This window comes from Protopterus annectens, chromosome 4.part0 (assembly GCF_019279795.1).
Source record: "Protopterus annectens isolate FY-2018-M chromosome 4.part0, PAN1.0, whole genome shotgun sequence".
Classification (NCBI taxonomy): Eukaryota; Metazoa; Chordata; order Ceratodontiformes; family Protopteridae; genus Protopterus; species Protopterus annectens.
In genome coordinates, this window is record NC_056733.1 from 507,771,664 (window position 1) to 507,786,726 (window position 15,063).

The 15,063-nt window shown below is 43.8% G+C and overlaps 1 protein-coding gene across 2 annotated transcripts in view; it reads left to right on the forward strand.

Moving 5' to 3' along the window:
* Nucleotides 1-15,063, forward strand: part of HECTD4 (HECT domain E3 ubiquitin protein ligase 4) — a 5,422,508-nt gene that overhangs the window by 715,495 nt on the left and 4,691,950 nt on the right. For both annotated transcript variants that reach the window (XM_044068422.1, XM_044068423.1), the window contains exon 5: nucleotides 14,701-14,809. In XM_044068422.1, the coding sequence (XP_043924357.1) occupies nucleotides 14,701-14,809 (109 nt within the window). The remainder of the gene's footprint in view (nucleotides 1-14,700; nucleotides 14,810-15,063) is intronic.

The following is a 15,063-nucleotide window of genomic DNA, read 5'->3' on the forward strand; positions in this document are numbered from 1 at the left end:
GATACCTTCAACTTGTTCTTTGAGAACCCTCTCCGTTGTGTATGTGGACCGAGTGGTGCATAGGCATCTCGAGAACCCGGCACGGGCCAAATTATTATCAGCTTCGACCCAACTGGTTTCGGATCCGAAGACCATTGTACCTGCTGTGACTACTCCTCCGAGCCAGGCCTTCCGAGCCGGGGGAGGGGGAACTGATGATTGTGGATCCTTCGGAGCCGAGGAATGTTCCAGTGCTATCGGCTCCGTCAACCCGGACTACTTCGGTGCCATTCGAGGAGTTTGGGAACAGACACTTTCTGTTCGACTCCAGAGGGGAGAGTCGAACCAATGTGTCGTTTCCAACCCTTCCTCTCAGAGCTTTGGTACGGATGAGTTTGGCTCCTTCCTCTGGGTCGGAGCCCACTATGTCGGCACCGGGGAGGTTGCCTTCTTCTTCAGAACCAACTGCTTCCTCGGGTTGGGGCAGTGGAGCCTTTGATGCTATGAGGAGGGTTATGTCTTCAAAGACTCCCACGTCATCAGGGCCTTCCTCCTCCTCCCCTAAAGTGCCGCTTTCTGCCTCTACATCACAGGTCCCTGTGTAGCATAGACCTAGAGCCTCAGGTAACCCCATTGGGTGACCCATGTTCTACTGAGACCTCACCGGAAGACCCTACTGATGAGGTTCCCAGGAAGAAACTTTGCAAGAGGAGGCATTTGGACTCCCCGCAGGGGTCTATTACATCAGACACCAATTTAGAGGAGTCAGAAGGGTCCCCACGGTCCCCCTTGGAGGATATCTCCTTTGCTGATATCCTTGAAGCCCTTAAGCAGAGGGGTGACTGGCAGTCCTTTAGCCCTACTGATGATGAGTCGGTGTTTCTGAAGGCCTTTGGGTCTCAACCCTCCACCCCCTGCGTGACTCCGCCCTTCGATGAACTAATGGAATTGGTTGCTCGAAGGGCGTGGGAGTCTCCTGATACTATGCAAACTGTCCCTTGGAGGCCCAACAAATTTATTATGTCCCCCCAAGATAAAATGTTCCTCACCAAGGGAGTGCCGGTTGATGCCATGGTGGTGGCGGCGGCCACCAAGAAAGAGATGGCTGAAACCCTTTGTACTGTCCATTCTCCTAATAGAGATTCCAGTACTATGGGCAGGTATGGGAAACGCATCTTTAGTTCTGCGACTTTTGCTATGCGATTGCTCAACTACTTGACACATTTTACCTGTCTTTAAAGAAATCTCCTAAAAGAGCTTGGAGATACTCTGCAGTGTAGTACAGATGGAGGTGTCTCTGAGAAGGTGACAGCCCAGCTTAATACCCTTAATTCCATAGTTACCTCGTTCGTGCAGCTCATTTCTTATGCAGCCGATGGTTTGAGTCGGGCAGCGGGTTCAGCAATAGCTCTTCAGAGACATTCCTGGATATGCTTATTCTCCTTTGCAGAAGCCTTCAAGTCTTCCTTAGTTAATACCCCATTTGATGGCTCGTCTCTTTTCGGGCCCAAAGTCAAGGGAGACCCTCACTAGGTGTGAGCAAGATGGAAAGAGTCTGTTTTTCCACCCCTACTAGACTGTACCCCAAAGGGCAGAAATGTGGTTCTGGAAGTCCCAAGAAGCTTTTCAGAACACACGTAGTGAACCCCCCTCCAGGGGCAGAGGAGGGGGTAATAATGGAAGACGCCGCCCTGGTGGCAGAGGGGGTCCACAAAACCAGGGCGACAGGGATCAGTTCTTTGGCAAGCTGTACCAGCACTCCTGAAAGGAGGCCCAACTGTCCTACTATGGAGGGAGTCCGGGGGTGCCTGTCTTTGTATCCAGACGCCTGGCTGTAAATTACAAAAGATTCCTGGGTACAAAGCATTGTTACCAGAGGTTACATCATCCTGTTCTCAGAACCCCCACCTGTTCGAAGGAAAACCACAGACGTTCCACCCAGTCTCCGGGATCAAGCAGCCATAGATATCCAAGGCTGCAGGAAAAGAGTCATCCAGCCAGTCCCAGCAGACCAAATAGGATCCGGAACTTACTCCAGATTCTTTTTAGTTCCAAAGAAAACAGGGGACTGGAGGCTCTTCTTGGACCTGAGAAGACTCAACACCTTCTTAAAGAAGGTGAAGTTCCGGATGATCACGCTTCAATCGATCCTTCTGTTCCTAGGAACGGGCGATTGGATGTGCTCTATAGATCTCACGGATGCGTACTATCATATCAAAATTACCAGACCATCCAGAGATCACTTGCATTTCTGGCTGGGAGCCAGTCACTACCAGTTCCGAGCACTGCCCTTTGGTCTCGCAACAGCCCCCAGAGTGTTTACCAAATGCATGGCAGTGGTTACGGCTCACCTGAGGTATCTAGGATTCAGAGTGTTTCCGTATCTGGACGACTGGCTCCTTACCGCCACCTCCAGGCATCAACTAATTTTATCCAGGGATCACACTCTCAATCTGTGCTCTCAGTTTGGAATAACTGTAAATTCCGAGAAGTCTGCGTTGTCACCATCGCAGCATATCTCCTTTATCCGAGCAGATATTGATACCACCACCGCCATGGTAAAATTGCCACTGGACAGAATAGTCACGCTTCGAAACCAGGTATCAGACATTCTGATGAGGAAAAAAGTAACAGCCTCTCAGGTGTTGAAACTACTAGGCACCATACCAGCTACGCTCATAGCAGTCCCTCTGGGGCGTATGCCCATGAGAATACTTCAATGGTTGCTCTTTAACCAATGGTCATACCAACAACTTCCAATGTCATTCTTGATAATGATTGCAGATTCTTGCAGAAAGGATCTTCTTTGGTAGTTGATCAGCCACCAGGTAATAGGTCGCCAATTTGTTTTGCCCCCACCATCAGCCATGGTGACCATGGATGCTTCTCTGATAAGGTGGGTTGGACTGTTTCAGGGAAGAACAGCCCAAGGCACCTGGTCAGAGAAGAGTCACAGTTGCACATCAATGTCCTGGAGTTGAGAGCAGTGCTTTTGGTGTTGCAGTACTTCCACGACTCTCTACCTCTGGAGACTATTGCGATCCAGACCGATAACATGTCTGTGGTCTGGTAGATCAACAAACAAGGGGGATCCAAGTCTTACCCCTCATGTCAAGAGGCCTTGAGAAGTTGGGCAGTGGGCTGTATCCACCGGGTGCTTTCTGATAGCAACGCACATCCTGGGGAAATCCAACGTGATCACGGGCAAACTGAGCAAAGCCATTCTGATGCCGCACGAGTGGTCCCTCAAAGACAAGGTTGCAGAGTTGATTTTCCGCAGATGGGGTCAGCCTTGCTGCGACCTGTTTGCATTCCCTGTGAATGCCAAATGCAGAAGCTACTTTGCCCTGAATCCCCCACCAGGGGACAGCCCAAGGGACTCGCTCGTACACGATTGGCCCCCGGGACTCCTATATGCCTTTCCACCAACTCCCCGGATTCCAAAATTCTTACAGAAAGCCAAAGCCCTGGGGAGGACTATAATTTTTATAGCCCTGTTTTGGCCGTGGCAGATTTGGTTTCCCTTCCTTCAACTCTATCAACTGGAGGAACATTGGATTCTGGACCCAGTTCCAGATCTACTGACACATTCGTTAGGGGCTCTTCATCCCTCTCTTCATTCCCTCAGATTGACAGCTTGGCTGCTCCGATTCCCAACTTAGCCAGGTCACACGACTTTTCCACGGAGGTACAGCATATTCTTGTATCTTCTCATAAAGCTTCCACTAGAAAGTTGTATGCCAGTAAATGGAAGCGATTTGCTTTTTGGGCCTCCGAGAATAATATTGACCCTTACGTTGCCCCAATTGCTAGTATTCTGGAATTTCTGACTAAGCTTTTTCATGAAGGTGCTGCAGCTGCCACTAGAAGAGTTCAATTGGCTGCAATTTCAAATGTCCACCTCGGATTTGAAGGTTCGAACCTAATGTCTCACAGACTATGTAGGGCCTTCTTAAAGGGTACCATTCATCTTAGACCACCTGTTAGACAACCCTTTACTCCCTGGAATCTGAATTTTGTACTGTCATGGATTATTCTTCCTTTCTTTGAGCCTGCATCGTCCTGCCATTTAAAATTTCTCTCTTGGAAAATAATTTTCTTGGTAGCCATTACCTCAGCACGTAGAGTGTCTGAACTTCAGGCCCTATCTATCAAACCCCCTTATTTGGTTTTCCATCCTGACAGAGTGTCACTGAGGACTAACCCTTCCTTCCATCCAAAGGTGTGTTCCGAAACTAACCTGACTCAAACTATCGAACTCCCAACTTTCTTCAGTAACCATTCTAACAAGTTGGAGTATATGTTGCATAAGCTTGATCTTCACAGGCAATTAAGATTCTATTTGGACAGAACAGAAGAATTCAGGAAATCAGAACAACTCTGTTTCTCACGCTGACACTAAGAAAGGATCACCAGTATCCAAAGTTACTCTTTCCAAATGGTTAACTGACTGCATAAAATTTACATATTCTTCAGTGTATCAACCATTAGAACATGGCGTGAAAGCACACTCCACTAGGGCTGTTTTCTGCTTCTTCAGCTTATGCGGCTCTGTTACCTTTGGACACTATATGTGCAGCTGCCACTTGGTCTAGGCCACATACCTTAATCACTCATTACAAAGTAGATAGGACCTCCAGGGACAGGGCTTCCTTTGGTTCCACTGTCCTCAGGAATATACTCCTGTGAGCCACCCAGGATTAGGGTGCTTGGGATGCTACCCATGTGTAAGAATGAACGGTGAGATTGAACAACTTCACATAAAGAAGTTATGTACTTAATAACATTCCATGTGCGTTGTTCATCTCGCCTTCATTCTTACATTCCCACCCGCCTTCCCCCTCCAGGTTTCTCGAAGAACGATTAAGACTGGCAGTCTGGTGAGTCTTGTTATACCATTTCGTACTCCGGCCTGAGTACCTGTTAGGTGATATATATGTTACATGCTGGGATCAGCAAACTAGATCTGAGGTGAGACATAGAGCATCATGGGATAGGGACTTGGCCTTGAGCTACTCTAAGAGCTTGAGCTTGTGAAAGTGGCCGACTCGGAGCTGATGGACTGGCTCCGGACCCATGTGTAAGAATGAAAGCGAGATGAACAACTCACATGGAACGTTATGGTAAGTACATAACTTCTTTTTTCCCCAGTGTGCCATAACTAAATTAGCATAGGAATTCCCACAGAAAGTGCCCATGGCCACTCTTGTGTTCTGTAAATAATAAGTGTTGTTATATAAAAATACATTGTTCTTCAAAATCAATTCAATGAAGAAACATATTAAACTAGTCAAACCTGTAGAAAAACTAGAATGCTTATTGAGGTATTCCTTAATAAAATTTATCCCTAGCTAATTCAGAATGCAGGTGAACAGTGAATTGATATCTAAAGTTACTAAAATGTCATGTGTGGATATGTTATGGGACTCATAATATTCATGTAGCTGTTGTAAAAAAAAAAAATCACGTGCATCTTTCAACATGCTGCTGGTGTTGTCAGCAATTGCTCTCAACATGTTTTCTACATATATAGATATTGCTTCAGTCACCCAGCCTTGACCTGACACTATTGGTCTCAGTAGTGGATTCATGCAGGACTTGTGTATCTTGGATAAACCTTTAATTAAAGGTACTCTAGGTGTTGCTATGTACAAATAGTCATAAATCTCCTTGTTGATGAGCCTACTCATGAAACAATCTAATATATGTAGATGTACTCTACATATGATATCATCTATTAATGAAGATGAGATGGTAGTATGTCATTGTGTCTGAAAGCATATCTAGCATCATTCTAGAATAATTTGTTCTATCAAGAACAACTATGGTACCTTCCTTATCTGCCAGTGTAATAATTATGTCCATGTTGGTTTCTAAATCTTTCAGAGCTGTCTGTTCTAACTTGCTCAAATTGTAGAAAGGTCTGCTTTCTCCCCTTCTGTCATTGCTGGCATGTATGTCTGTCAGGTCTTTTTCACATATATGCATAAATGTTTCTAACACAGGATATAGATTAGAAACAGAACTACTAGGTTTCTTCTGTTGAGAGTTATTATCTGCAGAATTGTTATTAAACATATAATTCAACATCAGGCGTCTACAGAACATTCTAATATATAGCATGGAGTCACTGAGTTTACTTCTCACTGCTGGAATAAAGGACAGACCCTTCTGGAATACTTTGACATGATGTTCATCTAGACTAACAGAGGATAAATTATAAACTATGTTGTTTTTTTTCTTCCCCCAAATAATTTTCATGGATGGTGTTGCATTCTGTTTTTTCAAAGAGAGGCATTGCTACCTCCCTCTGCTCTGCGACCTGTTCGGTCTGGTGTTTGTCTTAAAAAGAAAAGGAAAGGCTTGGAGTTTTTGTGCATCTTGCTTAGTGCCCACTTTAGGTTGCACATCCATATCTGGATGAACTAAAGTGATAACATCACTAGTGTTGTCCATGGTGACTATACAATTCTCTTTTCCATCTGTTTGACGCTGAGGTGTGTTCTGGGTGATAGTGTCACTATTGAATGGTTGTATACCTCTGGCTTGATTGTTATAACTGTCTGGCCTATTCACATCAGGACAGTTGTGTATGTATGTATATATGTATATAATGTGTGTGTGTATATATATATATATATATATATATATATATATATATATATATATATATATATATATATATATTTTTTTTTTTTTCTCTTTAGGCCAGGTAAACACCAGTCCTGATTTAAAATCAAGATGATCTCTCTTTGTCTTGCATCTCTTTTTTAGCTGAAGTTTCCTATCAAATAGGCCTACATTTCTCAAAACATTATGTAGAACTGTAGTTGCAATTACTTCTTCGTACTTTCTATATCATTAGATAAAGTTACTTCTTTCGGTTTGAAAAAGTAAATAACTTCATGTAAGAAAAACTAGTCTATAAGTTGAGCTTCTGGCACTGTGTGAGTAGATCTGTATATGTTGATCCATATGTGGGCATTTTCAAGAGGCGCAATCTTCTAGGTACAATTTTTTGATAAATGCATGCTTCAGAATGTATCCTCTGCTGTTGAAGTCTTTTAAGTTTCACAAATCATCCAATTCACGTTGCATCGCTAAAAGTTTGTGTGTCAAAACTGACCTGGTCAACATCACCATCACTGCCATCACATTGTAGAGTTAAAAACAGATTTGCTGTTTTAGATAGCATTTCATTGAAATTTCTACTGCATGAAAATTTTTATGCCCAGCCGGGTTGTAGTCCAATTCCACTTCCAAGTTCACAGACTTCTCAGCCATGGCCCAGTAACGGCGTAAAAAATGTATGAACACTGAACAGCAAATCACACCAACTGGGCCTCGAGTCAGAGGAACAAGTGTATAATCCATCAGGAACAAAGTCAATAAAATTCCTCCACACGACTCAACGGCTTAAAAATAATTGCTTTATTGATAAAAGTAAGTGCTTTCGTGTTCTGGTCTGAACGCTTCCTCAGACTTTAATAAAATTACTTTAAACAACTACTGCTAATACAGAGGGTAGTCATTAAAGACAACCTATAGAATGTCTAGCATAATTATGACATCATTATTCTGTGAACACCCCCCCCCCCCCATCAAGTTGTTAAGCAGACCAGAATGCGACCAGGTTTCATATCAGAATGCGAAAGCGCTTACTTTTATCAGTGAAGCAATTATTTTTAAGCTGCTGATTCATGTGAAGTAATTTTATTAACTTGGTTGTAGCCATATGTTTATTTGGTTCCACTTCATATCATCGAATTATCATTTCATTGTATTGCAAACCGAGACCAAATCGTTGAAAACCCATTTCATCGAATCTCAAATCATTGAAAACTATGAAGCAACTACAAATAGCATCCCAGACACTTTGTACTATGGGGGAAAAAGGTAATTTCCTAACCCCACTGTAGTGCGACCTTGGAGTTGGTATATTTAATTGTGGGGGGTGCAGGGGGGCTTGCCCCCCTGCATAAACGTAGTAAAAACATTGTGGAATGTTATTTGTAGTTGCTTCATAGTTTTCAATGATTTGAGATTCGATGAAATGAGTTTTCGATGAAATGGGTTTTCGACGATTTGGTCTCGATGGTTTGCAATTCAATGAAATGATAATTCGATGATATGAAGTGGAACCGTTTATTTAAGTATATTGCATGCCTGTACCTGGTTCCTGATTATATTAAAGAGATGATAAAACCCTATCATCTGTTTAGGCTGTTCATGCCCATTATATGAGGGGGTGCTGGTGGTATTTGGATCTAGGTTGGAAGCTACTTACTGGATGCATATGGTACAGTGGTCCATTAAGCATCTTCCTTCTGTGATGTGGATGCATGATTTGGAATCTACTTTCAGAAGGTCTCTGTGATAGCATTCTTTTAGGAGAGTCTGTTGTGTGTTTGTCAGAAGTGGTTATTCAACGTCCACAACTTATTTGTATTGTATTATTTTTTTGCTAGGTTTTCATAAGCCTAGATGTACGATCCAACCCAGTTGTGGTCCTGTGTATAATGGGCATTTATTAGGAGGTGTGGTATTAGTCAGGAAGTCTCTAGCGGTTATTTTTGGGGGGGGTGTTAGTTTGGGCATTACTGTTTTCCTCTGTCTGACAGAGACATGGGGGCCAGATACGGGTTGAATTTCCAGTTTCCCATCCATTAGTCAAGATTATGCTTAAATAGGGGTGAGGATGGACTCTGCTTCACATGGATGGGGGACCCTGTTCCAGGGCATGGGGATCCTCTGAGATGCGTCTGTCTCACCAGCATATCTTATTTATGTCATAAGTAAACATTAAATCTTTGAATCTAGTGATTCTGATGCTATTCATTTTGCAGATGTGCAAAAGATCCATCAGACCTGGATGGAGGATGCCTTGCATGCCAAGCATAAATTGCTTGTTAGTAACTTGTAGGAGACAGAGTATAGAGAGAGACCTTTAAGTTGATCCATTTAGGACAATGTGGTTATAGTCTGGATTCTCCTGGTAAGGAACCTTTGTGGATGTTCCAGCTGCTGCATATGTCTGGACAGGTACACGCCAAATGGGGTGTTATACTCAATGATGAGCCTGAAAAGGGCTAAATAATGTGGCACTATAACTTTCTTGGACCTGGATACCATGCTTTTATGAATAAGATGGATGACTTAGAATGATTTTCTTTCTACCGTGGCAGTATGTTTGTCAAAGGCCAGATTACTGTCTACTTTAGTTTCCAGATCTCTGACTACCAGGTTAACTCTTATTGATGTCTTATCGATGGAGTAATTAGTCTAGGTGGCATTTTTCCCAAAAGGCACTGTAATGCATTTCTCGGTATTGAGATTTAGTCTATGACTTTGGCACCGGTCATTTGCCTGTGTTAGACCCTATTGTAAGATGTTTGTGTCCTGGAGGAAGTCTTTAATATCTCCCAATCTGCAGTCATCTTTGAACATGTTCAGCCAAAGGCCATTGACAGCGTTTACCCCCGAGAAGTAAATCCCAAATAGAAGTGGTCCCAGCATGAAGCCCTGAGGTCACCCTCTGGTGACCGATCTTTTAGTAAAGGTGGTCTCACCAATCCTAACTAACTGGGTCTTGTCAGTGAGCCAGCTGGCAGTCCAGCAAGTTATGCATGGGGTTTATGCCTGATTTGGTGAATTAGTCAATTATACATGAGTGGGATATTGTGTCAAATGCCTTAACCAGGTCTGGGTAGATGGTATGCTCCATTTTTCCCTCATAGGTAGGTACTAGGCTATCTGCCTGAAGGCATTTATAAGTCTGGCTGGAATGTGTTGGCTTTTGCCGCCCTCTTAGATTAGTTCCTGTGCCCCTGTCCAGCAGAGCCTTTGAAGTGATCCCTGGGGTAAACTTTCTGTTTCCCATCCACTCGTCAGGGTTTCTCTTGAAGAGGGTTAGCGAGAAGCTCTGCCTAATGTAGATTGGAATCTTGTTCCAGAGCATGGGAAGTCTCTGGGACAGGAATCTATCCCTCCAGCACCTCCTATTTATTGTTGTGGTGAAGTTTAGATCCCTGGAGTGTATGGCTCGAGGGGATATGGTTTTCTTTAGGTGGAGCATGTCCATCAGTTCTGGGTTGGACATGGCCTTGTATGTCAAGCAGAGATCACCTTTGAGTAGGCGGTATGCAACAGAGTACAGCTGGAGTTTCTTCAGTCGAGCTGCATAGGGCATCTGCTTGAGGCCAGGGATCCTCTTGGTGAGGAACTTCTGTGGTCTTTACAGTTTTTGCAGGTGTCTTGTAAGGTACATCCCAAATGGGGCATTGTACTCTATGATGGGTCTGATGAGTGATGCATAGAAGGGCCCAATGACCTCTTTTGATCTGGATGCAAACCCTTTTGTGATTAGGTGGGCCACATAGAAGCATTTTCTAACCACTTTGGCAACGTGATTATCAAAGGAGAGGTTACTGTCTGCTTTGGTCCCCAGATCCCTTATTATGTCTTCCTTATTTAGGGGGCTACCACCTATGTGGTAGTTTGTGGGTACTTTGTTTTTTCCAAAGGGGATGACTATGCACTTTTTGGCATTTAGCTTGAGATCATGGTTTTGACACCAGGTATCTGTCTCAGTGAGACCCTTTTGGAGAATGTCTGTGTCAGCTGGAGAGTCAGTTATAGCCCCTAGTTTGCATTTGTCTGCGAACTTGGTGAGCCATAGTCCTCCTGTGCTTGCCTGTACCCCTGAGAAGTATATGCCGCACAGGAGGGGTCCTAGGACTGAGCCCTGGGGAATGCCACTTGTAACCGGTTTGGAGTCAAACCTAGCTCCTGCAACTCTTACCATGTGGGTTCTGTCCGTGAGCCAGTTGGCAACCCATCTCATGACATAGGGGTTTATGTTCAGGCTGGTGAGCTTGTCTATAATACCTGAGTGGGGAATGGTGTCGAAGGCCTTTGCGAGGTCTAGGTAGGCTGTGTTGACCACCTTTCCCTCGTCTATAGCCTTGGTAACTGTCTCAAAGAAGTCCACCAGGTTTAGGAGGCATGATCTGCCCTTAAAGCAGAACTGGGTTGGGTCCAGTGTTTGGAGGTTTCCAATGTCTCTGTTAATGAGATCCATGATGATGCGCTCCATAGCTTTGCAGACCAAGCTAGTCAGGCTTATAGGCAACAGTTCCCGGGATCCATTATGGCTCCACCTTTGTGGAATAACCGTTGCTGTGCGCCACTCTCCGGGCACGTAGCCTGTGGAGAGGCTGAGTTTAAAGAGTGTGTTTAGGTGAGGGGTTAGTTCATTTTTGAACTTGTGTAGGATGCAACCTGGGACACCGTCGGGTCCCATTGATGCTATATTTTTGGCTTTGGAGAGGGCTGTTTTAACCTGAGTGTCTGTGATTTCAGGGGCACTACATTCTTCTGGTATAGTTATGGGCCCTTTTGGGGGTGAGAGGGGAGTGAAGTTTGCAGTGAACCTGTCTGCCAGGATGTTGGCTGTATCGGTCGGTTCAGTGTATTTTGTGCCATTCTGCACTAACTCCAAGCAGATCTGAGCATTGCCACTTAGATTCTTGACATAGCTAAAGAATGCCTTGTGGTCATCTTTGGAATCCATGGCAATTTTTCTTTCAAAGCTTGCCTTGGATGATTTTATGAGGGAATGTAGTTTCTTGCTGATATTGATTAGGGATGTCTTCCCTTCTTGGAATTTTACTCTTTTCTGTACTAGTTTCCTCCTTCTATTGTATAGCTTGTTTATGGCAGAGGTCCACCAGACTGGTTTCCTTTTCTTGGAGGAGTGAGTCTTGGTTTTGTTTGGAATAGCACGATCCATGCATTCTTGTAGGTGCCCGTAGAGTGCATTAGTAAAGGATTTTGCAGCTTGGACAGTGTTATCCTTTAGCATGGGAGCTTTGAAACTTCCCAACTCGGTCTTAAGTAACGTGAAGTTTGCTTTTGAAAGGTGTTTCACGGTGATTTCTTTGAACGGTGGTGGTGGCGGAATTTGGATATCCAGAGTGATTAGTTTATGGTCAGATCTAACCAGCCCGTGTTGGTGATGACCAGGTCCAATATGTTGTCACCTCTGGTGGGGGTGTTAACCAGTTGATCCAGGGTGTTTGAGTTTATAAATTCTAGGAAATGTTGGGCCAGGGAGTTCGTACTTGAGTAGTTCTCCCAGTTAATGTTTGGATAATTGAAATCACCCAATATCAGGGTGTTTGGTAGGATCTTTGTTTCCAGGAATGCGGAGTGGGGTTTCTGGGACATGGTTGGTGATCTGTAGCAAGCTATAATTTGAGTAGCAGTTTTGCCCATTGTTAGTTGCATGTGGATGATCTCTGAAGCATCGTGCTGTGCCACTAACCTTGAGGTGTGGGTATCCTTGATGAATATGGATACTCCCCCGCTTTTTGATTTTCGGTCTGGGTTTTGTGGCCAAAATGTATGGTATGAGCTGTAGCCTGGTAGTGCTGGGGTGCTCTCTGGAGCCTTAAACCATGTTTCTGTTACTGCACATATATCGATTTTCTCCATACTGAGGGGTGCCTCAAGTGCGTGCATTTTGAGGTTGACTTCTGGCATTGAGCAGCATTACCCTTAGTTTTTTGTTACTTGTGCTATTTATGGCAGTGGACTTGTCTTTTGAGCCTTCCCTAAAAAAGGCAGTATGGGGGTGGCAAGAGCCTTGGCCAGTATTCGAAAACCTAAGGGTGACAGGTGCAAGCCGTCTCTACCAAAGCAGCGTGGCTTGTCGAGCATGTCATCCCAGGCTGACAGACACTGGATCCCCTTTGAATGACACCAGAAGCTTAGCCAGTTGTTGAAATTGATATTTTTTTCTCTATACTGTGGTATCATTCTTGGTGAGGGCAGGATGCTACTCAGGGTCAGGGTCATACCATCCTGGGCTACGTTATCAGAGAGCTCCTCCATGTCTCTTTTCATGTAGTCCAGGGAGATACGGCTCAAGTCATTCACACCAACATAGACAATGACAGAGTCATATTTGTACTTGTTCTGAAGTGACCTGAGTGCTTGTGTTACATGACGGATCCTGGCACCCGACAGTTAACTAACAGTAACCTTCTCCTTGTTCAGCCTAGTGAGAGGGACATCAGTGTGCCTGACTGTAGAGTCATCTATTACTAGTGTGATGGGTATGTTATTTTGCCTTAAGGGCTGTGATTGTGTGGCACGCACTGGTTTTGTGAAGTATGTGTTTCATGGTTTGTGCTGTGGGGGGTGGAGGTTGCTTGGATGTCTTCTTTGGAGGTCCCTGTTGCTTTTGCAGATTTTTATTTAGAGCCTCCAAGTATGTTTTTGTGTATTTATTTGTGGGGTTTTTTCAGTGCTGGTTTCATAGGTCTATGTGAGACTGGTGGTGTGATGCAAGTAATTCCCTTCTCCTCTTGACTGCCTGGTCCAGTCTTGGGTTGAGAGAGCTTAGCCTCCATTTTGGCTGTATAATTGCATCTTTTGCATGTATTGGTGTTTGGTGGATCTATTACCTTGGTGACGTGTTTGGTGGATCTATTACCTTGGTGACCTTTTCAGCGAACCCCACCAGGTTTGGCAGGCATGACCTTCCCTTGACAAAGCCAAACCATATTGGGTCCATTGTCTGAAGTTTGCCTGTCTTTGTTGATCATTTCCATGATAAGTCAGTCCATGGCTTTGCATATTAGGCTAGTCAGACTAATAGGTCTGTAGTTTCCAGGGTTGGTGATGGTCCACCCTTGTGAAATGGGCTAGCAGTTGCAGTCCTCCATTCTTGTGGTGCAATGCCTGTTTTGAGGCTGTAGTTGAAATGTGGGTCTGCAAGGTCATGTTTTAAACTGTTTTGGAGACATCCTGGGATATTGTTGTGGCCCACTGAGGCTGGATTTTTGGCCTTAGCTAGCGCTGCAAGTGCCTGCTCCCTGCTAATAGGTGGGTGGAAATGATTATGCTAGTAGATATTTCATGGGGGAATGTGGGAGGAGTGTGTGGGGAGTTGAGCTGAATTTCTCAGCCAGCAAATTCATTGGGTGTCTCTGCTCAGTGAAGGTGGCACCATTGACCAACAGTTTGGTACACTGATGGGTGCTGCCTTTAAGGTTTCAGACATAGCTATAGAAGGCCTTGTTGTTGTCTTTAGCCTATTAGGCTTTCTTGAGCTTTAAAACTGGCCTTGATTAGTCTTCTTAGTTTCCTGTTGAGGGGGCCTGTGTCATTATGGGTCTTCCTGATTTTAGCCATAACTTTTTTTCCTTTTGTTGTATATCCCATTAGACCTGCTGCATTAAATTATTTTCATTCTGTTATGTTTTATCTGTAAACATGCGTAACGCTTAACGTTTTTAAGTAAATACTTCAGTTACGGAGTTCTTGATGCAGAAACTGAGGTTTCTGATTGCCTGAGTGATTAGAACTAGTCTGTTGCATTTCCCAAATATTATCTATGTTCAACTCATTCATAAACTTCCTTGTCAAAACTAGTGTATGTAATAGGCTAGATGGTCTTTTGTGCATATCAGTGGAGCACTGTATGGTTTTCTGGGAACATAAACTAAGATAAGTGTCATGGCAGCAGTGTGGTACAAAGGATATACGCAAGGTAATGGATTCTTTGGAAGGAGGTTTGGCTTTTGTAGAAGTGTGTAAAATATTGACTCAACTGGAATGCTGACTTTTAATAGTGTCTAGTCGTTTATATGGACTTTTTAATCACGGGTTATAGCAAAATCTTTTTTTTTAAGAATACACTTTTTTGCCTTTTAGAAGCAGATTTGGGACGTTTTCTCACAACAGATGGATCATACCTTTATACAACAAATTCATCAGCCAAAGGAATCAGCAAGTTGGGCTCAGGACTGCATGGAACATTACGGTAATGAAACGCAAAAGTTTTAATTTATATTATAAAATTACAATTTATGTTGTTTTATGTGTATATAGGTGTGTGGGTTTAACTTGAAAATTACAAGTTCAGGTTTGACGAAAATGGGAATGTTGACCCAGAGTTGGTCCATTCCTGTTTTCGCTGTCCTGTACTATTGCAAGTGTGCAGTTTAGCAAATGCCACTGTGCATTCGCACATATGTCATCTGAGTTATGACTACAGATTGCCATACAGTGGGGATT